We start from the raw sequence: 27,722 nt of genomic DNA on the forward strand, positions 1-27,722 counted from the left end.
TGAACGCGAACAGAGTAAATAAATAAATATCTCACCCCATAGAGCAAACCCACACCAGCCTCTCACCGCGAGCAGCTCCAAAGAAGAAGAGAGTCCAGCCCCTCTCAAGGAGTTGGGTTCAGCCCAGGCTACAGGTACACACCAACGTTCTCTAACACTCCAACTCCTGTCCCAAGTATTTAAAGCATACAAATAACACCTCTCAAATCACGCTCTAGACACACATTAGCTCATCCCAAATCATACCTCCCAGGATTGTGATGAAAAAGAGGAAACCTGTCGGTGCATCTGGGGTTCCTGTGTCATTCAAGGGGCATCTCGTTCCCCATCCAAGACAGACACTACCTCACTTCTTGAGATAATGCTGAACTGGGCCTTCAGCTCAGACGCACAATAAAATACTTGAACTGATGAACTCCTACAGAGATAAACAGTTAAAAATACAAACATGAATAGAAGATAATCAAATGATATTAAGGCATCAATAACAATAAAAAATCATCAACATTAGTGAATAATATAACATTTCCATCACGATCCCTCCCTTTTGGTCATACAATGACCAACAATCAAAATTTTATAAGACAGAGTTCAATCCTGATTACATCATGTATATGAATTAAATGAAAGATTTCTTCACATACAATTGTTGCTCATTAAAATGTTAAAGCTTTCTGCTTTTGTGGAGGACAGTCTTCCAGGTAAGAAAGCATTTTGTAAGATTCGGCTCTTCTCATTCACTACAAAGCATCGGCTCGTTCGCAAACGACACATCACTACTTGACACTGTAACATTAGCTGATTGGGTTTAAGCAGGCATCATATTCTGGTGATGTTGGTATTCCCTTCAATCAAAACAATAAATACAATAATCTGTCTCTTTGACTTGATTCAAGCAGCGCCACCTAGTGGCTCAGAGCGTTCACTGCACCTCCATCTTGCTCCGCCACCGGAATCCGTTTAGAACATGATTTTCTGCTTTTAATTGTTTTCTGTCACTGGTTCAGAAAACAACTTCATTGCTGCAGGTGTTCATCTTCCACCGCAGCACAGACTGAAGGTGAGTTACACTCTTGGTTATTGGTTAGAATTCACTCAGCTGTGACACGAGCTGCTGTTCTGTAGATGTTCTGACCCAGTCGTCAGGACACAATGGACCCTGTCACATCATCTTTACACCAGACCATCACCTGCTTTTACCACATGTTGACGTCACTGATGTCGGGTCTGATCTGTGAACAGTGAAGTAGCAGCAGTAAAGTAGAAGGTTACAGTGAACAAGTGAAGGGAACAGATGATCGTCACCAGGTGATCTCTGTGTTCTGAGTCTAGAACTAATCTGATACCTGAGTGACTTGTTAAACAGGGCTCATAGGCACAGCCTCCCCTCAATAACAGTGACATACAGTGAAAGAAGAATGTTGGCAGCTGAAGTCAATGAAGGCACTGGTGGAGCAGGAGCCACTGATTCTGAGCCTCATGTCACGCTCTTACTAATCATAGCTTCATAAAATCTTCTCTAACTCACACAGAGGCCTGAGAAACCTGACACGTCATGTGTGATAAGAAGGAGGACATCATCTTTCAGCACTGTCTGAAGCTCTTGTATCAGATTTTTTTCTCTCCTTTCTGTTTCAGTGTCTCGTCTGATTGGATAGACTTCAGGGTATCAGGGAATCAGTGTTATGACGAACCTGCTAGACCGGTTTCTTCACATTCCAACAGCTGCTTCTCTAAAACCTGTGAAGTGAAAGTAAAGCTTCTCTGAGAAGAAGGAGCCGATCAGGAAAGAGACAAATAGTTCTGAAGTGATCCTGAAGATGTTTCAGAAGATGCTCTTCGTTCCTGAAGAAGCAGAACTAAGAAGACTTTGTTCTTGTTGCGGTTTCCAAAGGAAGAAGCAGATGTTAGTGGTGTTTGTGATCCTGGTTTGCGGTAAGTCAAGCGTCCTCCCTTCTTTCCCAGCTCTGCGTTTTTAGTATGAGCTGTCTACAGGCCTCCATCACTCAGTGTTGATCGTGCTCTGGCCAAGTTGCCCCCCCAGCAGGTGGGCGCCTATGCCCAGAGCCCTGATCCTGCTATTGAAGGGGTGTCGGGCAGCTGTCAGAAGGAGAGGTTTTATGTCTTGTGTGTCTACAGTTTCCCATCATGCCTCAGCTGTGGACATTCATGAGGGGGACTGGTTCCTGCTGCCCTGTGAGTTTCCCACATTCGACGTGGTCAACCCCACAGTGGTGTGGAGCCGACCCGATCTCAGTCCTTCCACCGTCCACCAGCGTCAGCAGGACGGTGATGAACTTAAAGACCAGAACCAGCTTTACAGAGGCCGAACATCGATGAGCACAGACGCCCTAAAGACTGGAGACCTGAGTCTGAACCTGACGGGACTGAAACTGTCTGACAACGGAACCTACACCTGCTCTGTTACAGGGTTCAGATTTCTGGAGAAAGTCACCAACGTTCACCTGCAGGTCAAAGGTCAGTAACAACATCTCAACAACTCCAACGTCTATAGTAGATACTTCTTAGAGATCATATTGTTCATTCTACTTTACAGAACAATTTCCATCCTGGGTCAAAGCTCCCCTGGTTCTCCTGACTATTATTCTTGTTGTTGCTGTGGGTCTGTTAGTATATTTTCGTCAGTACTTCATGGCAGGTATATGTCTATTACTAAATACTAGACAGATCCAGCCTGAAAAGGTTTAGTAATAATTACAGTACCTCAATGATAAGTAAACAAACACTTTCTACAGTGAAAATAATTGCTCACTGGTTCAGTGTTGATTTGTGGGAGGAAGATTCATTGTAGATGAGTAGTTCTTGATTTATTGTAAAACAGCATATGCTCCAAAACTAATCCAAATTAACTTTAAGTGGTTCTGACGGTTGTCCTGTCAGTTAACCAGGTGGAGGTGGAGTCAGGGGAAGAATCTGTCCTGCTGCCCTGCAAAACCACAGTCTGTCTGCCAGCAGACATCAGGGTGGTGTGGACAGACAGAGAGAACAGAACGGTCCATGTGTACCAGAACGGTTCTGATCAGCAAGAAGAACAACACACTCTTTACAATGGTCGAACAGAGATGAAGAGAACCCTGCTGAGACCTGGAGACGTCAGCCTGAAGAACCCCACATACAAAGACAGAGGAACCTTCACTTGCACCATATATAGCAGTGAGGGAAATGTCCTGTTGAAGAAACAGGTGCATCTCTGGGTCAAAGGTCAGTGTTTATGAACCAGGAAGATGCCAGAAACACAAATCTAAACAATGAATGAAACTTTGTGTTTTCATCAGACACTTGCAGTAAAGCAGCTGAGTCCAAGAGATCAGGAGCCGACCAAGACAATGAAAAGCTCAAGATTTAGACAATGTTAGTCGGCACCAAACTCTGTCCTTGGACCTTTTAGAGTAGAGTCAACTCAGTTCTGGAGCAGATGATGTGACAGACACTAAACACAGTCTGGACTGACTCCATCTAAGTGATACTGAATAAACAGTCAGCTGTGATGACACCAAAGACTAAACTGTCTGTGTCCAGTGGAGACACGTTTTAGACTGGAATCAATCACGCTATAAAGATTCAACTAAAGACACTGAAGGAAAATCAGACCTGCTGCTAATGTTGTCTTTTTGTTTTCAGTCCAACGAGTAAAGGTGGATTCAGGGGAGGGGTCTGCCCTGCTGCCTTGTAAAGCCACAGTTCACCTGCCTGAAGACGTCAGAGTGGAGTCGAGGGACAGTAAGATCAGGACGGTCCATGTGCATCAGAATGGTTCTGATAAGCCTGAGGAACAAGACAGTTTTTACAGAGGACGAACAGAAATTAGGAGAAATCTGCTGAGAACTGGACACTTCAGTCTGAGTCTGAAGAACCCAACAGATGAAGACGCAGACATCTTTACCTGCACCGTTTACAACAGCGAGGGAAACATCCTGATGAAGAAGCAGGTGCACCTCTGGGTCTCAGGTCAGTGATTATTTTGAGATGGACCAGGAATATACTGGAAGCACAGGAAGTCATTAATCTGTTTGTTTTTCCATCCATCAGTCATTACGAAGCAGCTCAGTGTTAACAGTGTTTATGTGTAGACAGGTCGGGATGTTACTGATGGAGCTTTCACACCTACAGGATTTGGTTCGATTGAATTGAACTCAAGTTCGTTTTCCCTCTTAGTGCGGTTCGTTTTGTCTGGTGTGAACATGGTAATCGGACTTGAGAACGCACCAAAATAATGCTACGAGACCCCCAAAATGGGGTGGTCTCGATCCGCATCAAATAGCAAACTCTGGTGGGGTCCTCCTGGTGAGAACGTGTAACAAACCAATGCGGGACCAAACGCCGCTGAGCACATGATTCGGTAAAATCTTTGGTGGATTAACTTGACACACCGCCTCCTGTATTGCGTTGCTATGTGCCTATGGTGAGTCCAGTCCATCAATAGATGGTTTTCCAGCCATAACTGCACTTGATTTTCAAACTGTAATATTTGCGTTAAGTGGTAAATGCAGGAAATGTAATAAAAAAATTAGCAGGGCGAGGACTGATCCACAAAGGTTGACCTCCATCGTAAAACTGTCTCTCTTGTCACAGAAACGTGAAGTGGTCCGCATTAGTGATCTGTCATTCTTTAACGATTCGTTCAATATGAACTAGTCTTTCATATGACTCGGGAGGAACGAGTCCTCTCAGTGAACGACTCGTTCAGTACGTGCAGTACCTTCTCTCGCCACATGGCAGCAGCTGCTTAAGCTCAGTCAGCAGGACCGGAAACAGAAATGATTCGTTCGGGACTGACTCAACTGAGCGTCGTTCCTCAAGGATTCGTTCTTTTGTCACGTGACAGCCGAGCCGCACAGGCTCTGTGGAGCAGCAGGTGCTCCAGTTCGTTACTGATTCGTTTCTACGGATCCTTACGGAACATGCGTTCTTTTATCACGTCACAGCTGTGGCTCAGCTACGGTGCTGTATGGACTGATAAACAAGGAAATGAGCGATGTCTGATTTCTGACGTTTATTTATGTGTCACCTGACAAATGAACCAGGTAAATATTTTAGAGAATTTATTGTTAGTTTTTGCTTTAAAACTCTTACTAAATGTCAAAATAATTTCCCTTTCACTTTACCAGCCGTCACGTAAAAGGCAGCTCGGCTGCGCGGTTCAGTTCATCGTTCTTGTTCATAGTTCATCGTTCACAGCTCAGGCTCAGTGGCAGCGCCAAGTACTACAGTTTGTCCCTGATTCGTTCTTATGGATCATTCGTTGGTTCACTTGTCACATGTCGGAAGAGCCTGTGCAGGCTCTGTAGCGAGGAGCAGGCGCTCCAGTTCGTTCTGATTAGTTCATACGGATCTTTATGGATCACGCGTTCTTTTACCATGTGACCGCTACAAAGCGACTGTCGCGCTGTTAAACAACAATGGCAGCGAAGATACATCAGTCACGTTAATGTGGTGCGTATTTGCTAGGTTTTCACATGGTTTGAATTGCTTGTGGCATTTTGTGATTACAATTTCTGCTGAAGCAAACCATGTTGTCTTCAGTATATAGTGTTTGAGAACGGCCACAGCGCCACCTGCTCTACAAATGAACAAATGACTCGAAATGATTCGTTCACTTTACTGATCGAGAGTTAAAGATCTGAGTCAGTTAAAAGAACCAAACTTCCCATCTCTACACAACACAGGACCTTCCTCCCATATTTGCTTTTCTGCTCCCGCGGCAGACAGATACATCTGAACAATCAGGAGAGAGAACGTTCTCATGTGGTTTGAAGTGAAGTGTTTTGGTTTGCTTGGATTTTTATGTGAAACGGAACCGAATGAAGGAGAAATTGCTACAAGTTTACAATTGCTACATTTTTCATTGATGAAATTATTGTAATTTTGACTGAATACTGATACGTTATGATCAAAACAAATATAAATTTAGATTTAGATTTAGACTCAACCTTCAGTTTACCAGCCTTGCACTCTAACCAACTCTACCAGACAGTGTAGGAGCAATGGTCAGGACTATTAATAAAGCGTAGGGCCCGACGGCAACTCTTACTGCCAGCGGCGCCCCTGGTCACCAAGCACTAAACTCTCTGCTTTGGTTTTACACTAAGGTGTCAGAGCTGCCGCTGCTGCTGCTGCTGCTGCTGCTGATGTTGTGTTTTATCACTTCAGTCCAACAGGTCGTGGTGAAGTTAGGAGAGAAATCTGTCCTGCTGCCTTGTGAAGCCTCAATTCACCTGCCTGAAGATGTTAGAGTGGCATGGACAGACAGTAAAAAAAGAACGGTTCATGTGTATCAGAACGGTTCTGATCAGCCTGAAGAACAAGACCATATTTACAAAGGACGAACAGAAATGAAGAGGAACCTACTGAAACCTGGAGACGTCAGTCTAAAGAACCCAACAGATGGAGACACAGACATCTTCACATGCACCATCTACAACAGGGAGGGAAACATCATCATGAAGAAACAGGTGGATCTGAAGGTCAAAGGTCAGTGTTTATGGTGAACTAAAAACCAGGAAGACGACGAAACACTGGAAGTTCTTTATTTGGTAGATTCAAACAGTTAAAACATACTATAATGACACATAAAATGAAGTTAGAACATGGCAAAATAAGAAACAAGGGAGGACACTCTAACAGCCAACAGACAGACCTAATATTCAACAAGCACAAACCCGATAAACCTCTGACATGCACACACCCCTAGAAGGAATACAGGACAAAATCAAGTCAAAGGTCAGACAGACCCAACGTAGTTCTAAAGCATCAGATGATGTGACAGTGATTCTCTGTCAGACACTAAACACAGGTTGGACTGAGTCCATCTGACTTCGTCTAAGTGATACTGAATAAAGAGTCAGCTGTGATGACACTAAAGACTAAACTGTCTGTGTCCAGTGGAGACACATTTTATACTGGAACCAACCAAACCTACTTCATTATTAAGATTTAACTAAAGACACTCAAATGAGATGTGTCAGAGCTTCTGCTGATGTTGCATTTTATCATTTCAGTCCAACAGGTGGAGGTGAAGTTAGGGGAGGAGTCTGTGCTGCTGCCTTGTAAAACTACAGTTCATCTGCCTGAAGATGTGAGAGTGAAGTGGACAGACAGTAAGAACAGGGCGGTCCATGTGTATGAGAACGGTTCTGATCAGCCTGAAGAACAACACAGTCATTACAGAGGACGAACTGAGATGAAGAGAAACCTGCTGAGAACTGGAGACGTCAGTGTGAGACTGAAGAACCCGACAGATGGAGACATGTTCACCTGCGCCATCTACAACAAGGAGGGAATTCACCTGATGAAGAAGCAGGTGGAACTCTTGGTTTCAGGTCAGTGTTTATGTTGAGCAAAGAACAAGCGGCAGAGTTCAGTCCAGGTTCTGCTTCTTTAACTGGTCTAATGTCTCTGGATGTTAGCTCTGGTGAGTATAGGGATCATGAATGGATTCATCTGTGTGATTTGCTCAGAGTGTAAGGGAAGTTCAAAGATATTGAGTGGCCATTTTGGCTACGCCCTGTGTTCAGCAGCATGTCACCAGTTCGCCAGTGTAGTTGTTGGTTGCTTTCCGCTTTCAGTCCTGTGCTGGTTCCACTCCATTAGCCAGAGGTGCAGCTTGCAGGAGTTGCCACAGGCATGGATGTGCAGTGTGGTCCACCATACCGAGGGTGTGCCAGAACTGATTTACCTGTGGGCATCCGGCTATCACCTTGGACGTTCACACACTGCAACTCTGACTCCACCAAGACAGCAGGGCATCAGAGTCTCAAGCTATAGGTGACTGGGCAGTCTGCAGTACACCAGACGACATTTTCTGTTGCCACATGGCTTTAATAATGGTCCACATTCAAACTGTGGGCCTATCTGTGAACACAGCCAGCCTCCACCCCTCACATGTCATGAAGTTCCTAAGCACCATCCTGGATTCCAGTGTGTCACTGATGCCCTTGACTCCAGACTGTCAGGCAAGATGTTTGACCTGCCTTGGTCGCATGGGGCCTGTTCCTCTGCATCATGTGCTTTATGGTTGTCATGATCTGTGTTTTTGTTCTTGTCATGATCTGTGTTTTTGTTCTAGCTGATTCCTTGTCTTATTTTGGTTCCAGGTTCCGTTTCCTGTTTTATTTTGGTAGTCCCCCGGTCTCTGTTTTGTGTTCTAGCTTCACTCCCGAGTCATGTCACGTCACAGCTGTTCTTGTTTCACCCGGTCGTTATCCTCACCTGCGCTGCATCAGTAATCACTCACCCGTGTATTTAGTCACCTCCTGTTCCCGTAGTCACTTGCCAGATTGTCGTTTCGAGTCCCATGAGTGTATCCTTGTTTCCTGTGTTTCCTGAGTGTTCGTGTTCCTCGTGTTTTTGTTCCTGCCTGCATCGTGTATCTTGCCCGACCCTGGATTGTCTACCGACCGTGAGTTTTTGCCTATTCCCTGCCTGTACTCTTACCGAGCCTTTTGTGTATGACCTGGACCGTCTGACCGTGCCTTTGGATAATAAACCTTTTGTTGATTATACTCTCGTCTCCGTGCTGTGCATGTGGGTCCGCCGCCTGCCCGAGCCCTGACAGAACAACCTGGCCAAACTTGGACCCAGCCAGCATTTAGCCTCCGGTCAGGTCAGTGACTGTTTTTCCTTGTTTTTTACGGCGAATATAACTCTCCCGTGGAAGTATGGAGTTTACCTGCGCCGAGCTACCCAGCGACCTACATAAGTATTTCAAGATCCTTGCGGAGGATTACCGACGGGCTAGTAACTCGGAGGATCAGCGCAGCGCCGTAGAGGTGGCAATAGTGACGCTGGAGGACGATGACACCGCGTTAGATCACCCCAGCGTTCATCGCCTCTACGAGCGACTGTGCGCGAAGTTTGACGAGTTAAGCGACGCGCTCTGTACCACGCCAGCGCCAGTCGCACCGCCGATGGTTTCGGTTTCCTCCTCCCCGCCCCGTCGGATCGTCGTGCCTACACCAACCTGCCCAGCTCCATGGTTGTTTCCCTGGGAGGATTTCCTGCTCTCACGCGGCCCTCAGTCTCCAGTTCAGCCGCGCGCTGCTCAGTCTCCAGTTCAGCCGCGCGCTGCTCAGTCTCCAGTTCAGCCGCGCGCTGCTCAGTCTCCAGTTCAGCCGCGCGCTGCTCAGTCTCCAGTTCAGCCGCGCGCTGCTCAGTCTCCAGTTCAGCCGCGCGCTGCTCAGTCTCCAGTTCAGCCGCGCGCTGCTCAGTCTCCAGTTCAGCCGCGCGCTGCTCAGTCTCCAGATCAGCCGCGCGCTGCTCAGTCTCCAGATCAGCCGCGCGCTGCCCAGACCCCAGTTCAGCCGTGTGTTACTCATGCCCCGGTGCAGCCCTGTCGTCTCCAGGCCCCAGCCCAGTCGAACCTAGTCCAGACCCCAGTTCAGCCGTGTGTTACTCATGCCCCGGTGCAGCCCTGTCGCCTCCAGGTCCCAGCCCAGTCGAACCTAGCCCAGACCCCAATTCAGCCGTGTGTCGCCCAGACCCCAGATCAGCCGTGTGTTGCCCAGACCCCAGATCAGCCGTGTGTTGCCCAGACCCCAGATCAGCCGTGTGTTGCCCAGACCCCAGATCAGCCGTGTGTTGCCCAGACCCCAGATCAGCCGTGTGTTGCCCAGACCCCAGTTCAGTCGTGTGTTGTCCAGACCCCAGTTCCGTCCTTGTCCCCGTCAGAGGGCACCGTCCGTCTGACGACAGTTAGCCCCACCCAATCAGGCCCGACGTCTTCCCCGTCGAGCTCGGCAGCTGTAAGCTGTCATGCCAGCTCCGGAGTTGACGCCGTTCCAGTCCCTGTCGGCCATGTTGCGGCCGTTCTAGTTCCTGTCGGCTCCTCAGAGGAGGACGCCGTTCCTGTTCCCGTCGGCCATATTGAGGCCGTTCTAGTTCCAGTTCCTGTCGGCTCCTCAGAGGAGGACGCCGTTCTAGTTCCTGTCGGCTCCTCAGAGGAGGACGCCATTCTAGTTCCTGGCGGCCAAGTAGAGGCCGTTCCAGTCCCTGGCGGCCAAGTAGAGGCCGTTCCAGTCCCTGGCGGCCAAGTAGAGGCCGTTCCAGTCCCTGGCGGCCATGTTGCGGCCGTTCCAGTCCCTGGCGGCCATGTTGCGGCCGTTCCAGTCCCTGTCGGCCATGTTGCGGCCGTTCCAGTTCCTGTCGATCCGTTAAAGGTCGTTCCTGTCCCTGTCGGCCATGTTGAGGTCGTTCCAGTTCCTGTCGGCCATGTTGAGGTCGTTCCTGTTCCTGTCGGCCCTGTAGAGGTCGTTCCAGTTCCTGTCGGCCATGTTGAGGTCGTTCCAGTTCCTGTCGGCCATGTTGAGGTCGTTCCAGTTTCTGTCGGCCATGTTGAGGTCGTTCCAGTTCCTGTCGGCCATGTTGAGGTCGTTCCAGTTCCTGTCGGCCATGTTGAGGTCGTTCCAGTTCCCGTCCCTGTCGGCCATGTTGAGGTCGTTCCAGTTCCTGTTCCTGTCGGCCATGTTGAGGTCGTTCCTGTCCCTGTCGACCAAATTGAGGTCGTTCCAGTTCCTGTCCCTGTCGACCAAGTTGAGGTCGTTCCAGTTCCTGTCCCTGTCGACCAAGTTGAGGGCGTTCCCGAAGGCCAAGTTGAGGGCGTTCCCGTAGGCCAAGTTGAGGGCGTTCCCGTAGGCCAAGTTGAGGGCGTTCCCGTAGGCCAAGTTGAGGGCGTTCCCGTAGGCCAAGTTGAGGGCGTTCCCGTAGGCCAAGTTGAGGGCGTTCCCGTAGGCCAAGTAGAGGGCGTTCCCGTAGGCCAAGCAGAGGTCACCCCTGTCTTTGACCCCGTTCCTGTCGACCCTGTAGCGGTCGTTCCAGTCCCCGTTCCTGTCGACCCTGTAGCGGTCGTTCCAGTCCCCGTTCCTGTCGGCCCTGTAGCGGTCGTTCCAGTCCCCGTTCCTGTCGACCCTGTAGCGGTCGTTCCAGTCCCCGTTCCTGTCGGCCCTGTAGCGGTCGTTCCAGTCCCCGTTCCTGTCGGCCCTGTAGCGGTCGTTCCAGTCCCCGTCACCCGTGGAGCCGCAGCGCCCGCCGGCCCCCAGGAGGAGGTCGCGCCAGCCGTAGTTCCTGCGCACCTCCAGGAGGAGGTCGCGCCAGTCGCAGTTCCTGCGCACCTCCAGGAGGAGGTCGCGCTAGCCGCAGTTCCTGCGCACCTCCAGGAGGAGGTCGCGCTAGCCGCAGTTCCTGCGCACCTCCAGGAGGAGGTCGCGCTAGCCGCAGTTCCTGCGCACCTCCAGGAGGAGGTCGCGCTAGCCGCAGTTCCTGCGCACCTCCAGGAGGAGGTCGCGCTAGCCGCAGTTCCTGCGCACCTCCAGGAGGAGGTCGCACCACCCGCAGTCCCGGCGCACCTCCAGGAGGAGGTCGCGCCACCCGCAGTCCCGGCGGACCTCCAGGAGGGGGTCGCTCCCGCCGTAGTTCCTGCCGACCTCCAGGAGGGGGTCGCTCCCGTCATAGTTCCTGCCGACCTCCAGGAGGGGGTCGCTCCCGTCGCAGCTCCGGCGGACCTCCAGGAGGGGGTCGCGCCCGTCGCAGCTCCGGCGGACCTCCAGGAGGGGGTCGCGCCCGTCGTAGTTCCTGCCGACCTCCAGGAGGGGGTCGCTCCCGTCGTAGTTCCTGCCGACCTCCAGGAGGGGGTCGCTCCCGTCGTAGTTCCTGCCGACCTCCAGGAGGGGGTCGCTCCCGTCGTAGTTCCTGCCGACCTCCAGGAGGGGGTCGCTCCCGCCGTAGTTCCTGCCGACCTCCAGGAGGGGGTCGCTCCCGCCGTAGTTCCTGCCGACCTCCAGGAGGGGGTCGCTCCCGTCGTAGTTCCTGCCGACCCCCAGGAGGGGGTCGCTCCCGTCGTAGTTCCTGCCGACCTCCAGGAGGGGGTCGCTCCCGTCGTAGTTCCTGCCGACCTCCAGGAGGGGGTCGCTCCCGTCCCGGCTCCGGCCGCACCGGCATCGGTTCCTGGCGGCCCGGTTCCGGCTGCTCCTGCATCGGTTCCTGCCTCTCGTCGCGGTGGGCCAAGGAAGACGCCGCTGGTCCCTGCCTCGTCCTCGTCTCGGCCGCCGGACTGGTGGTCTTGCCCTCGGCGCCTCCTGCTGCCCGGATGGCGCTGCCTCCTGCGGCGACGTCCGCCTCGACTCCTCAGCCCATTGGATCAGCGTCCGCCTGGAGGACGTTGCCATTCGGGGTGGCTCCCGGGGACATCGGTCCAGCCCAAGGGCACTAAGAGTGCCACCCTGGCTCAGCGGCTGCTGAGCAGGGTCTCGCCACGCCGTCACCCTCCGTGACGGAATCTCTGAACTTCATGTCTTCCCTGGTCGCGGACTTTGTTGTGGACTCTTGTTTTGGCCCTCCCCCGGTCCTCCCTCCACCCACCCTGCTCATGTACCTTGAGGGGTAGGGATTCGGTCCCTCCGCCTGGGACCACCCTCCGCCCGCCCTGGTTTGGGGGGGGGGCTTCCGTAGGCGCCGTGGAAGGCGCCATAGGGGGGGGGGTACTGTCATGATCTGTGTTTTTGTTCTTGTCATGATCTGTGTTTTTGTTCTAGCTGATTCCTTGTCTTATTTTGGTTCCAGGTTCCGTTTCCTGTTTTATTTTGGTAGTCCCCCGGTCTCTGTTTTGTGTTCTAGCTTCACTCCCGAGTCATGTCACGTCACAGCTGTTCTTGTTTCACCCGGTCGTTATCCTCACCTGCGCTGCATCAGTAATCACTCACCCGTGTATTTAGTCACCTCCTGTTCCCGTAGTCACTTGCCAGATTGTCGTTTCGAGTCCCATGAGTGTATCCTTGTTTCCTGTGTTTCCTGAGTGTTCGTGTTCCTCGTGTTTTTGTTCCTGCCTGCATCGTGTATCTTGCCCGACCCTGGATTGTCTACCGACCGTGAGTTTTTGCCTATTCCCTGCCTGTACTCTTACCGAGCCTTTTGTGTATGACCTGGACCGTCTGACCGTGCCTTTGGATAATAAACCTTTTGTTGATTATACTCTCGTCTCCGTGCTGTGCATGTGGGTCCGCCGCCTGCCCGAGCCCTGACAATGGTTGCCATGGTGCAGCTGACCCTGCTGCTCTAGTGGCCAGTGCCCGCATAGACCTGCAAGCTGTTGTGCAGGTTTCCAGGGCATTGCCCGCTGCTCTCCCATTGGTGGCAGGCCTACTCATAGGAACCTCTGAACTATATTGGTAGCAGTCGTGTGCTGTCTATGTGCTTCTCTTCTTCCGAAAATAAAGACAACAGAATCTCAACTTTAATTGACTTTTTCATTAAATGATTTTTTTTCTGATAAATTAGCCATAACATTATCGCACACTGAAAGAAAATGTGTCAAAGCTGCTGCTGATGTTGTGTTTATGTGTTCAGTCCAACAGGTGGAGGTGGAGTCGGGGGAGGAGTCAGTGCTGCTGCCTTGTAAAACCACAGTTCACCTGCCTGAAGACGTCAGAGTGGAGTGGAGAGACAGTGACGATGATATGGTCCATGTGTATCAAAACGGTGATCAGCCTGAGGAACAACACAGTCATTACATTGGCCGAACAGAGATGAAGAGAAACCTGCTGAGAACTGGAGACGTCAGTGTGAGACTGAAGAACCCGACAGACAAAGACACATACACCTTCACCTGCACTGTCTACAGCAGTCAGAGAAGGATACTGATGAAGAAACAGGTGGAGCTGAAGGTCAAAGGTCAGTGTTCATGCTGAGTTAACATGTTCTTCATCTTCTTCATCACCAAAACCACCACTTTAAATCAGAAGAGGTTCAGGTTCTAAACTTTGCTAAGTTCAGTCCTGTGAAGTTGAGACTTTGAAGCATCTCCAGTGAGTTTAGAAGCATCTCCAGTTGTTGTGTCCTTGGGTCTACGCTGAAATTGATCTTCTCTTTTGATTACTCTGTCCTCATCCTTTATTCAGTCCCTGAAATGTTGCTGTGTTTTATCATTTCAGTTCACCAGGTGGAGGTGGATTCAGGGGAGGAGTCTGCCCTGCTGCCTTGTAAAGCCACAGTTCACCTGCCTGAAGACGTCAGAGTGGAGTGGAGGGACAGTAAGAACAGGACGGTCCATGTGCATCAGAACGGTTCTGATACACATGAAGAACAACACAGTCTGTACAGGGGACGGACAGAGATGAAGAGAACCCTTCTGAGGATTGGAGACATCAGTGTAAGACTGAAGAACCCAACAGATGAGGACACAGGAACCTTCACCTGCACCGTCTACAACAGGGAGGGAAACATCATGATAAATAAACCTGTCATCCTACAGGTCAAAGGTCAGTTTAACATTTTAGCCTACTGTATCTCAGCTGAAAAGATAAGTAAAAGCTTTAATAGTCCCACAGTGGGGAGATTTCTTTTCACAACAGCAAAGTACTGAGCAGAGAATACGGCGACAGAAAAGAAAAAATCAGTTTGCGTTGGCACACAGTACAGTACAGGTAGTGAGTATGAGGTCATTGAAGGGTTATTGCACAGTAATAAATATAAATCATGTACTGGTTTGGACAAATGTTGCACAAAAAATTGTTGCACATTGTATAAATATAGAATAGATATATAATAATGTACAAAATGAGTTTGCACAAATATTGTGTTACAAAACTCCCCCCGTTGGTTTCAAACCGGTGGGGCTTGACAGGGAACGGGACAGGAAATGATGTGGAGGCGGAACGGTAATCTGCACGCCTTCACTGAGCGGGGCTTCTAGAGATGGGAGGTTCACTCGCACAGTAAAGTGAACGAATCATTTTGTTAATTTACAGCAGGTGGCGCTGTGATCGCGGATCTCAAACACTATATACTGAAGACAACATGGTTTGCTTCAGTGGACAAATTATAATCACAAAATGCCAACACAGCACAGTACACAAGGAGCGATCCACAAGAATCCTAGGAACGAATCAGGAACGAACTTGAGCACCTGCTGCTCTACAGAGGCTGTTCGGCTCCGCTGTCATGTGATAAAAGAACGAATCGTTGAGGAACCACGCTCAGTTGAGTGAGTCCTAAACTAATCATTTCTGTTTCCTGTCCTGCTGACTGAGTTTAAGCAGCTGCTGCCATGCGGCGAAAGAAGGTACCGCACGCACTGAACGAGTCGTTCACTGAGAGGACTCGTTCATCCGAGTCATGAAAAAGATTAGTTCATAGTGAACGACACATCACTAGGGGCTTCACTGCTCTCACAGAGCGGAGGGATACGGCCCATGTGCGCCGGCCCACAGCTACGACAACCTTTACGCTTCCCTGGCTGCATCCGCTGCCCAGGTCGCAGTGGAAAGGGAAGACCCCAAATGCATGACCCATTACACACAGGAAGTACAGTAAAGATAAATGATTTATTAAACACAAACATGCACTGACTGCGAGGCAGAACTGAAGGCCGATGGGGTCGGCCCCGCTCCGCTCGTGTGGGGGTGGTGGACTGGGGGCGGGCCCCACTCTGGGCGCGGGGGTGTTGGGGATATGAGAGGAGCACAAATTATAATAATTGGATTTATAGCTCCTGATTGGAGATACCAATTATGTTTATAATTTAGATTCACAAATCTTGGTTATTAGCTTAAATATATATATAACTATATGACAAATGTCTATAGTTTGGCAAGTGAAACACTTACTATTATTGATTTAATAATTATTAATTGAATTAATAATTACTTAATTTACGGGGCACCACCCTGTTTCCAGGGACCAATAACCGATTTGGAATAGCCAATACAGTCTCATTTGTATTTAAGTTAGTTGAAGGGTGAACTCCGTACCATAGCCGACTCAATTCACTAGTGCTGTAAAACCATGTACAAATAATCACAGACAACGACCAATTAAATTATGAACGCTTTATTAAACAGTTAATATTAACTCTAGTGTCAACACTATCTTGAATAACTCAGCAAATCACAACTTAATCTTATGGTGTGTTCGTCTAGCGTTCTGTATGTGTATGCGCGTTACCTGAGATAAGAGGGGTGTGTGTGTGTGTGTGTGTGTGTGTGTGTGTGTGTGTGTGTGTGTGTGTGTGTGTGTGTGTGTGTGTGTGTGTGAGAGAGAGAAAGGAGGAGGGAGAGCGCCCCCCTTTAGGGGCGTGGTGAGGTGGCACAGCTGCGCGCGTGTGCCGGTGAGCCCTTTGAATGGAGCGCGTGTGTCTGGCGCTCACAGGGAAAGAAGCGTGTAAAGGAGTGTGAAGTGGGACTAGCGTGGATAAGGCTTGCGGTCACACAAACACGTGGGGCTATATTCTGCGATATAGTCACGTGATCGCGGAAGCGTTCAGTGGTTGAAACGTGCGCTTGGCGTGGTCGCAGAAGAGACAGAGCAACCACACAGTACCACAATAAAGCACTTAAGCTAGCGAAATCACAGGTTACAACACTTCAATGTGCACCTCTTAGATTCACGCAGCTCTATAACAGCGTTACAGTCACGTGATCGCGGAAATACACAGCGGTCAGATCGTGTGCGCAGGAAAAGAAACAACACAACAATAAAACAATTACTGATCCCCTAAGAGTTCTACTCTGCTCAGACTTAAGAATGCCTCTGCCTCACTGCTCAATCCTGGTGAGAAGATCCGGCGGTGCGTGCGTGCGTGCGTGCTTGCGCTGTTGCGGTCCGGTCCGGTCCAGGTGTGCGTCGCGGTGATCGCGTCGTGATCAGCTGATGCGGCGGCGAGTGAGGCGGTTACGCTGGCGGTTTCCTGCCGTGTGGCTGGAAGTAGATGGGTGATCAGGCCCGTTCTCTGTGACGACGTCTCCGTTGGTTCAGCTGCGGTGGAGGCTTCAGGCGTGCCGGTGCAGAGGGAGCTCCAGGTGGGGCAGCGAGAGGGTCGAAGAGAACAAGGGGAAACGGGACAGGGTCGGAGAGAACAAGGGAAGGGGAGATCGAAGAGAAGAAGGGAGAGAACAAGGGGACGAGTCTTCGGTCACGGCGACTTTTATAACCGTGTTTTTGGTCACGCCCGTCCTATTGTTTGGTCCAATCAGGACGGCTGACGTCCAAGTTTCTCCTCCGTTTGTCGCTTGTGTCAGCGGGAGTTGGATGTCAGCGGGGGAGCCAGGTATGGGTCCCCAGCCTGGCGCCTGGTTTTGGCGCTGAGATTTGAAATCTCTTTGTTCTCACTCACTACTATCAGGATGAGGACTTTACATGCAGGCCGCAGTATTTCCTTTGTCTGAGCATGTGGGACCTTAATAATAATTCTGTTAATAACAGATTATGCAGATGAGGTCCCCCAACAGGGGCATCTTCTGGCGGGCTCCGTACGGACCGTGGGTCCTCGGGCTCTACTCTTTCAGGCCGACCCTCCCGCCGGGGGGAGTGTTTGCCCCTGGTTCTCATGGGGCGGACAGCGCTGACCCACTGTGGCCCACTCTGGCCTCGGGTGCTGTCTCTGTGGCTGCTGCAGCTCTGCCTGGGGGGCTCTGTGTGGGCGGCTTGGGTCGCAACACCTGCCCTCCTGGAACTGAAGGTGTGTGGGCTCCCTGGCTGCTGGGATTCCTTCCTCTGCTTGCTGGATGGGCGTAGTGGCCGAGCCCCTCACATCACCCTGGCTTCCACAAGTGGCATTGTTCATGCACCAACGTCTGCCTCACCCTTTGGGTGAATAATGTTAAGCTACAGCCTTACTAACCTTGTAGTGGGACACTTTCCAAATCCAACTGTAAGTATTATTGATACTTATCACTACCAATATCAATAATGTGTGAATATGGAATTTGTGGTGTTGTATGTAATGACTTTTATTAAGTAGTATGGGATATGTATAACAACGTGTATGTACAGTATATGATATGTATATGTTTGTATGAGTGTGTGCAGATACCTTAACAATATTATTGGTATTAGTATTAATCTCCAAGGTAAACCACAGCACAAAAATTGTTTAGTTATGAATGTGTTAGCCTAAGGTACATCCATGCTTCTTATTTATTTATTCTATTTATTTATTTATTTATTTTTTTTGCTCCGATTGTTTACTTAACAGATCTGCTTGGTTTCAGCAGCTGGTTGCACCCCCTTATCCCCCACCACCACCAACCCCCCACCTTCCCGCATACACACCCTAAAGCAGAAACCTAACCTGTCCTCCAACACAGCAACATCACACACATTTTGGATTAGCTAAATAAACCATTAAATAAACCATAAATCAAGAAGAGTATAAATATTTTATATATACTTCTCTTGTTAAAGCAAAGCTGTCCATCACAATATGGCATTCAGCGTAAGATATGCTGCTTGCTAAACTGCTGGACAGAACAAAATTAAAAAATAAAATAAAATAAAAAATAAAGCAGAAACAACAGCAGACCCTGAAAGAAAGCCCAGCATGGAATGTAGAGTCCAACAGAATGCAAGCCATTATATAGTAGTCTCTAACACAAACCGTCTTTTCCTCCAAAATGTAAGTTTAAAAGTCCTATTTAGGATTTTAAAGTAAGGGGCTCAAACTCAAAACTCTTATATCACAATTCATGTCCTCTATCCATTTTTTTTATTATTTTGACATAATGTAAAGTATATGTAAAAAATACAGCATTCCATTCTATATATATATACTTACAACAGTCCACTTTTTCTGGATGTTCATTCCCTGAATATTCACTGGAGGGGGGGGGGGGTGCAGACTGACATCTGTGGACATCCTTCACCATCTCCTTGGTCTTCCCTGCGTTGAGTTTAAGGTGGTTCCGCTGACACCAGTCGACAAAGTTCTGTCAGTTCTCTGTCCTCTGCCTTGTTATTGTCAGTGATAAGTCAGACAATCGTAGAGTCGTCAGAGAACATCTGCAGAGGCTCAGGTTGAAGACACGCTCCATAACCCCACAGTTCATCTGCACAGGACTTTAGGAGCCTGGAGCTGATGCCGTCTGGTCCAGCTGCCTTCCTTGTTTTTATCCTCCTCAGCTCACGTCTCACCTGAGCTGCTGTAGAGGACAGAGGGGGGCAGGAGGCTGGGTGGGGGGGTGGAGGTTTTCATGGAGCTGTGACGTGGTGTGGAGTGGGGCATTGTCCAGGAGTTTGGGAGAGAGGATGCAGCAGCGTGGGAGGAGGAGGTGACTGATCAAACCTGCAGAAATGCAGAAGAAGAAGATCAATAAAAAGAAAAGGGAAAAAAGACACAAAGAACATTATGATCAGGTGAAGAAGATACCACACAAAGAAAACTAATGAATGTGGAATAGAAGTTGGTGGAGGAGAGCGCAAAGGGGAAGAAGAGGGGGAGAGGAATCTAGAGGAGGAGAGGGAGGAGGATGTGAAGGAGCAAAAAACGGAATCCCAGTAGGGGTCAGTATGGATGTACTGGTACAGTAGGTCATTTAAAACCTAAGCAGAACAATGTAGTTGGTGTTAGAAAAGTGACAAGAGCAATAGAAAGAGTGGAGACAGAGCTGGTTAGTGCAGTTTGATGGCGTGGAGCTGCCTCAAGAAGTGTTTGTTGGATTTGTTAAGCATTTGATGAGAGAGTTGGTTTCAAATCCGGTGAGGTGCTTTAACTGTCAAAGGTTTGGACACAAAACTGCTGCAACTGAGGACAGAATCACAGCGTAGCGTTCAGGGGGCGTGAGGTTTTAAAGAAGGAAGTCAGGGTGCAGCAGGTGAGGAGGAAGAATGATGTAATGACGATGATGATGATGAATATGATGTAAGTGGAGGCAGTGAGAGAAGGGGAGAGGAGTAATGTGGAGGTAATGGGAAGGACTTCAAGATGAGGGAAGGAAGAAGGAGGAGGAAGGTTCATCATCTGGGACTGAACGGGTTAAAATGGGAGCAGGTGAGGATGAGCTGAGTGATCAGGTGAGTCAGGAAGTACTGGCTCCAGGGCGTTAGTTACGACTATAGCAGAGGAATGTGAGAGGGTAATTAATAAATAAATAAATAATTGGTTGCTCTTGGACCGGGGAAGAACAGGGACAGAGGTGATGTTAGGTGGAAGGAATATAGGACCCAGAGAGTGTTTCAGTTTGTAGATGAGACGGGTTAAGAGAGTGGAATATAAAACGTTTTCTTTTGTTTTTTTTTAATGAACAATGTGTACTCCCTCCAAAACGGAAGGGGGCGGTAATAAACTACTAGTTTACCAACTGCCAATAAACAATGGGAGGAAGAAGTAGAAGAAGAGGAAGTCGATCTAAACCATGTGTTCGTACCTGTGAAGGTATGGCCTGAGTCTATTAAGCTAACGTACGGCCTCCTGTTAGCATGTGGTGGAGACCGCTCACCTGCCTATGGCTGCTCCTGGCACCCACAGGTCAGTGATTGAGTGTGTGTTGTTGGATATGCTTCATTTACCTTTATTTAACGTTGGATAAACGGCCACAGGCCGCGGTCAAAGGAGCCGCTGTTCGCTTTTCCGTCCTCAAGTGACCGTCGTTCGTTCATCCGTCGTTCAGCCAGCCGCGCTTAAAAACGTCAAAGATTTGTGTATTTTTACTGTATAGTTTAGGATTTATTAGTATTCAAAAATACCATGTCATACTGTAACTGTATAGGCCGTATAGTCAACTTTAATCATTAATAACTAGACTTTGGTGCATAGTTCCAGGCTCAGACCACTTTCTCCTTATTCTACTAGAAGTGTACTATCACCACACAAATATTCATGTATTTTTACTGTATAGTTTAGGATTTATTAGTATTCAAAACTACCAAGTCATACTGTAACTGTATGGGCCTGTATTAATAGATAGGATTTAGCAGTAATAGAATGTACTATGTCATACTGTAATACACTAAACTTTGATGATTAATAACTTGACTTTGGTGCATAGTTCCAGGCTCAGACCACTTTCTCCTATTTCTACTAGAGGTGTACTATCACCCCACAAAGATATGTGTACTTTTACTGTATAGTTTAGGATTTTAGTAGTACCATGTTATGCTGAATGGCCCTTACAGTCAAGCATAAAACCAATAAGTGCTGAACCACAAACAGTGTAGTGTGTAACTTTCTTTTTTATAGTTTTAAGTCTGTGTTGTGAAGAGAGAATAATTGCATTAAATCTAATCCTGAATATTTGGTTATATACATTTTGTATTTACATTTTAGTGTTCAAAACTAGATATTACAATGTGTAAGAACAGAGACGGCAATAACTTTGATAAAACAAACTCCAGACATGGGAAATGGTTTGATGAGAACAAATAACGATTTCAGCATCCATCCATTTTCAACTGCTTTTTCTGGGGACGGGTCGCGGGGGCAACAGTCTAAGCAAACTCCAAACTTCCCTCTGTCCGGACACTTTCTCCAGTTCAGCCCAGGACCTGTTGGCCCTGGGAGACCCTACCAGGGGCATTTAGCCCCCGACAACATAGCTCCCGGGGTCATTCAGGCACACAAACTCCTCCACCACGTTAATGTATGTTTCACACATAAATATTCAGTTTTTGACTGTTCCATGACTTTATATTAAATATTAAACATTTAGTTTCAATATTAAAAGTCACACTTTGGAGTCCTAACAGATGGTAATAAAAGGATTTATTGTGTGTGTGCTTAGCCTCACTCAGTTTTTTATATGAAAAGTCACATAATCCGGGCCTGGCATTATGCACTAAAGTCAAGTTATTCATCATCATAGTTGAATATAAGGCCCATAGAGTATTACAGTATGACCTGGAAGTTTTGAATACTAATAAATCCTAAACTATACAGTAAAAATACACGAATCTTTGTGTGGTGATAGTACATCTCTAGTAGAATAAGGGGAAAGTGGTCTGAGCCTGGAACTATGCACCAAAGTCAAGTTATTAATAATTAAAGTTGACTATACGGCCTATACAGTTGCAGTATGACATGGTAGTTTTGAATACTAATAAATCCTAAACTATACAGTAAAAATACACAAATCTTTGTGGGGTGATAGTAGACGTCTAGCAGAATAAGGAGAAAGTGGTCTGAGCCTGGAACTATGCACCAAATTTAAGTTATTAATTATAAAAATTTTACAGTATGACATGGTATTTTTTAATACTAATAAATGCTTAATTTTACAGTAAAAGTACAGAGATCTTTATTAGGCGACAGTTTATATAGATATATATATATATATATATAGATATATATATATATAATATATAGATATATATAGATATATATATATATATAGTATATATATATATATATATATATATATATATATATATATATATATATATATATATATATATATACAACTACCGGCCAATAACCTGCCTCTCCACAACATGGAAGCTCATGTCAGGCATCATCGCAGCTAAGATAAGTGGGCACATGGGTCAATACATGAGCGAAGCACAGAAGGGCATAAGTAAGGATACCAGAGGAGCCAAACACCAACTCCTGGTAGACAGAACAGTCGCCCAAGACTGCAGAGTGCGACACACCAACCTGTGCACAGCCTGGATTGACTACAAGAAAGCCTATGACTCAATGCCACACACATGGATCATTGAATGCTTGGAGCTGTACAACATCAACAGAACTCTAAGGGCCTTCATTGCAAACTCAATGAGGTTGTGGAGAACCACCCTTGAAGCCAATGGGAAGCCACTTGCCCAAGTATCCATCAAATGTGGCATATACCAAGGAGATGCACTGTCCCCACTGCTGTTCTGCATAGGTCTGAACCCCCTCAGCCAAATAATAAACAAGACTGGCTATGGATACCGACTCCGGAACGGGGCCACCATAAGTCACCTCCTCTACATGGATGACATCAAGCTGTACGCCAAGAGTGAACGAGACATCGACTCACTGATCCACACCACCAGGAGCTACAGCTCGGACATTGGGATGTCATTCGGACTCGAGAAATGTGGGAGGATGGTGACAAAGCGAGGCAAGGTAATCCACACAGAAGGGGTCTCACTCCCAGAAGGAACAATAGCAGACATTGAGGACAGTTACAAGTACCTTGGAATACCACAGGCAAACGGCAACCTTGAACAGGCAACAAGGAATGCGGCAACAGCCAAATACCTCCAACGAGTAAGGCAAGTCCTAAGAAGCCAGCTCAATGGCAAGAACAAATCCCAGGCAATAAACAGCTACGCCCTGCCAGTGATCAGATACCCTGCGGGAATAATAAGGTGGCCAAAGGAAGAGATACAGACCACAGATGTTAAGACACGAAAGCTCCTCACCATGCATGGAGGGTTCCACCCCAAATCCAGCACCCTGAGACTGTACGCTAGCCGCAAGGAAGGAGGCCGAGGACTAGTGAGCGTGAGAGCCACTATCCAGGATGAAACATCCAAGATCCATAAGTACATCAAGGATAAGGCCCCGACAGATGACGTGCTGAGTGAATGTCTCAGGCAGTGGAGAACGGAGGATGAGATGCTGGAAGAGGGACCATCATGGGAGGACAAGCCCTTACACGGGATGTACCACCGGAACATAACTGAAGTGGCTGATCTCAACAAATCCTACCAATGGCTTGAAAGGGCTGGGCTGAAGGACAGCACAGAGGCACTCATCCTGGCCGCACAGGAGCAGGCCCTGAGCACCAGAGCCATAGAGGCCCAGATCTACCACACCAGACAAGACCCAAGGTGTAGACTGTGCAAAGAGGCCTCTGAGACGGTCCAGCACATAACTGCAGGGTGTAAGATGCTGGCAGGGAAAGCATACATGGAACACCATAACCAAGTGGCTGGTATAGTATACAGGAACATCTGCGCGGAGTATGGACTGGAAACCCCAAGGTCAAAGAGGGAAACACCTCCCAAGGTGGTAGAGAACGAGCGAGCCAAGATCCTGTGGGACTTCCAGATACAGACAGACAGAATGGTAATGGCGACCCAACCAGACATTGTGGTGGTGGATAAAGAGCAGAGGAAAGCCGTAGTGGTGGATGTGGCAATACCAAGCGATGGCAACATCAGGAAAAAGGAACATGAGAAACTAGAGAAATACCAAGGGCTCAGAGAAGAACTGGAGAAGGCTTGGAAGGTGAAGGCCACAGTGGTGCCTGTGGTGATTGGAGCACTGGGGGCAGTGACCCCCAAACTGGAGGAGTGGCTACAACAGATCCCTGGAATAACATCCGACATCTCAGTCCAGAAAAGTGCAGTCCTAGGAACAGCAAGGATACTGCGCAGAACCCTCAAGCTTCCTGGCCTCTGGTAGAGGACCCGAGCTTGGAAAGTGGATGAGACCACCCACGTGGGGTGAGAAGGGAGTTTTTTTTTTTTTTTTTTTATATGTATATATATATGTATATATGTGTATATATATGTATATATGTATATATATGTATATATATGTATATATATGTATATATGTATATATATATATATGTATATATGTATATATATGTATATATGTATATATATGTATATATGTATATATAAGTACACATATATGTATATATATGTATATATGTATATATATATGTATATATGTATATATATGTATATATATGTATATATGTATATATAAGTACACATATATGTATATATATGTATATATGTATATATATTGTATATTATGTGTATATATATGTATCTATGTTATTATGTATAATATTGTTATATATGTATATTATAAGTACACATAACCTATGTATATATATGTATATGATGTATATATATGTATATATATATATTATATATATATATATATATATATATATATATATATATATATATATCTATATATATATATAAGTACATATATATGTATATGTATGTATATATGTATATATATATATATATATATATAAGTACAAGCGTGTTTTGTGCTCTGCTGTAAAGCGCGTAATACGGGCGCAAGACGTTTTTGAAGCGCGGCTGGCAGAATGACGGATGAACGAACGACGGCTCACTTGACCGCAGTGATTCGTTACGGTAACCGGTGGTGCGGTCACTGTGAAGAGCGGAGACACTTACCGTAGTGAACAATGGAAATTATATTAGAATTAATGTCTTAAGAAAACAAAGTATATTTAAAAAGTTATGGAATTTACATTGTACGTTTGAAAATATTCACTGATAGAAATTATAATGAGGCAATTGGGCACGTGCAAAATTGAACTTTATAAATACTCATTTATAATAAAACTTTTTTTTTTTTTTACCAAAATATTTAATACTATTATATAAAATATTAAATAATACTATTTGTTTATTTTACTATTGTTTATTGTAATGCTTAGTTTGTTGTGTTTTGACAGATTTTTTTAAGGCACCTCGAATAAATAGTGTATGAAATATATAAAGCCCCACTGCATAATGCAGTTCTCACACATTATTATATAGAGGACATTAACAGTTAGTTCTTTAAGCACACCCTATTGTAGTTAAAGCTGTAAGAAATATGTAATAAAACCCTATTACATATAGGAAAAACTGTTAAATACTTGGTTTTCAGGAAAAGCTCCTGAAAAGCAAAATATTGCTTGACAACAAGAAGGTCCATATCCATGTTTTTATTGTTTATTGACTTAAATTGCATATTTTACCAGCGTCACAAATGTTTACTTTTACTATGTTTCATTTTATCTGTCTGTCCAGTTATGGATAGACCCCAGCTGTGGTTACGTAAACAAATCGGATAAAATTGTGTGGCTTGGTTAATGGGTTTGGTTATATTATAATAAACGTCTCTGAATTTGTTACAGGTGCACAGGAGGTAGAAGAAAGATGTGCAACAATTGGAAGTAACACCACTCTTCTATATGTCTTCAATAATACAATTGAAGACCCAGATGAAATATGGGAATTAACAAAAAACGGAGCAAATATTTGTGAATGCTGGAATAAGAAACCACTGCCTGGAAGGAGAGTTGATATTTCCTGCGAAAGCGTAGCAACAGGAAATGTGTCGGTCAAGCTGCCTGTTGTCAACACATCAGCCCAAGCAAAATACTGTCTTTACCAGTTTAAAGGGAATCATAACAAATGTCTAAGTTTAGGTACGAACAGAACACTTACAGTAAACTGTAATTTCTAAAAAAAAAAGTCAATTTATATGTATGAGTTGACAATCACAGCTGTCATCTTAGATGAATTTCAAAGAATGTTGAGTCCATGCATTATTCAGAGAAAAGTAAAATTCCAAAAATTAATTTTTAATTCAGGCTGTATTTTCACTCTTACTTTTTCTCTTGTCTCCATCTCTCAAGTTGTGAAGAGTAACTGCACTGAAGCCGGTAAGTGTATTTCATTTTAGTTCAAATACAACAAAGTTAAGATTCCTTAAGATATTTACATTAAACATTCTCAGTAATAAATATTATTAAAAGTAAAAGATCGCAGTCTCCTCAGCAGTAGAGTCTGCTCTGACCCTTCCTGTACAGTGCATCCGTGTTATGAGTTCAGTCCAGTTTATGGTTCAGATGCACTCCCAGGTACTTGTGAGAGTCTACTCTCTGCTTATTAGTTCTAGAACCACATAGCTCTGATTCTAAGACAGATGAGAACAGCACTGAGGAAACCCACGCTGATCCCAGACCTGCTGAGCATCGCTCCAGTAAAGAAACTGTAATCTGCCTAATCGAATCCTCTGTTCTGTCATTTCAGATAAAACCCTGTCCACTATTTCCACTGGTCTGACTAATTCCACTGATGATATTTCTGTTACTGTTGCTCTGTCATCGCCGTTATTATCCCGTCTGTTTGTCTTGTAGCAGCTTTAGTTTGTTGGAGATGTCAAAGTAAGTTGTATCAATTTCTGTAAAATCCTTTCATCTTCAAGTTTTCTGTTTATCTATAAGGACAGAAGGACAAACTGTGTTTCATTAATTTTACAAGTCAACTCTGTCCTACAGTAAGTTTACATTAATTCACAGCTAAACTACAGCAAGTTTATGTAATCAAGACTCACATGTCCAACCTAAGTTAAAACACTGATTATTATCTGGTTCTGGAGTCAGAATGTTCTGTGATTCAAACCTAACCACACAAATTTAAGATAGACAAATGTCTTTGTTTGTCTCTTGTACATGCATGTAATTATCCAGGTCAAAGACAGAAGCAACGCAGCTGGCAAAATGTACATGAAGGTACATGTATCTGAGGTGATGACACATAAATACGCAGACCTTCATCAGTAGCCACTTCGTACCAGCCTAAATCTAAATTCTCTGGACAGAGGAATCCTGAAGTTTGCTCAGCGCCGAAGCACAAACTGCTAAAAATAATTCCTTTTATGTTTAGATTGGATTAATGGTATGGGGAATAATGAATTTTAAATGATTGTGGTATAGAGAAGATCTTTTTTTTTTTTTTTAATGCTCCAATAATGGCTCATTCATGTGAAAGTATATGTGTAGTAGGTAGAAGTGACTCTGAACAAGGAGGTCGAAGGATGACGACTGGTCAGTGTGTGAAAGAAGCACTAACGCCGCCAAAGAAGTGCAGCACACTGAGATTTAGCAAGGAAACGTTTTTGGAGGTGAACAGTGTGTTTTCTAAATTTACCGGATGATGTATTTTAATGTTTTACTCTGTTAGATTCAGAATGTTGTTTAGAGAAGTAATAATACTGAATGAAATGATTGGCTTACAGTATTAATGCTACCAGAACATTGACAGTATTTATATATTAGTATTTTAATAATTTTCTTTTTAATTTTGGACTTATACATATTTGTTGTATTTATACCCAGTGTAAATAATTAGTTATATATTTTATAAAACACGTCAGGTAAATAAAGTTAAAATATATCATAATACATCAGTGTTGTTTATCATTATGCTACATTTTGTAAAGTACAGCATATATTTTTTTCATATAC

At 46.1% G+C, this 27,722-nt stretch overlaps 1 protein-coding gene across 3 annotated transcripts; it reads left to right on the forward strand.

The window, feature by feature from the left end:
* The first annotated feature begins 1,753 nt into the window (after positions 1–1,753).
* Positions 1,754–27,659, forward strand: LOC114867978 (uncharacterized). 3 transcript variants are annotated; one of them, XM_055513389.1, is made up of 13 exons: positions 1,757–1,935; positions 2,140–2,478; positions 2,558–2,659; positions 2,902–3,222; positions 3,643–3,969; positions 6,172–6,492; positions 7,020–7,340; positions 13,357–13,680; positions 13,941–14,267; positions 25,605–25,898; positions 26,109–26,135; positions 26,506–26,639; positions 26,946–27,659. In XM_055513389.1, exons 1-12 carry the CDS (start codon positions 1,821–1,823, stop codon positions 26,610–26,612), a joined length of 2,925 nt encoding a protein of 974 aa, XP_055369364.1. In that variant the 5' UTR covers positions 1,757–1,820; the 3' UTR covers positions 26,613–26,639; positions 26,946–27,659. The 3 variants fall into 3 exon arrangements, with proteins under 3 accessions (XP_055369365.1, XP_055369364.1, XP_055369363.1); XM_055513388.1 differs by having other exon boundaries at positions 26,506–27,659; XM_055513390.1 differs by lacking the exons at positions 25,605–25,898; positions 26,109–26,135; positions 26,506–26,639; positions 26,946–27,659 and adding an exon at positions 14,757–16,004 and having other exon boundaries at positions 1,754–1,935.
* The last annotated feature ends 63 nt before the right edge of the window (positions 27,660–27,722 follow it).

Source organism: Betta splendens, chromosome 2 (genome assembly GCF_900634795.4).
Source record: "Betta splendens chromosome 2, fBetSpl5.4, whole genome shotgun sequence".
In the NCBI taxonomy this organism is placed as follows: domain Eukaryota; kingdom Metazoa; phylum Chordata; class Actinopteri; order Anabantiformes; family Osphronemidae; genus Betta; species Betta splendens.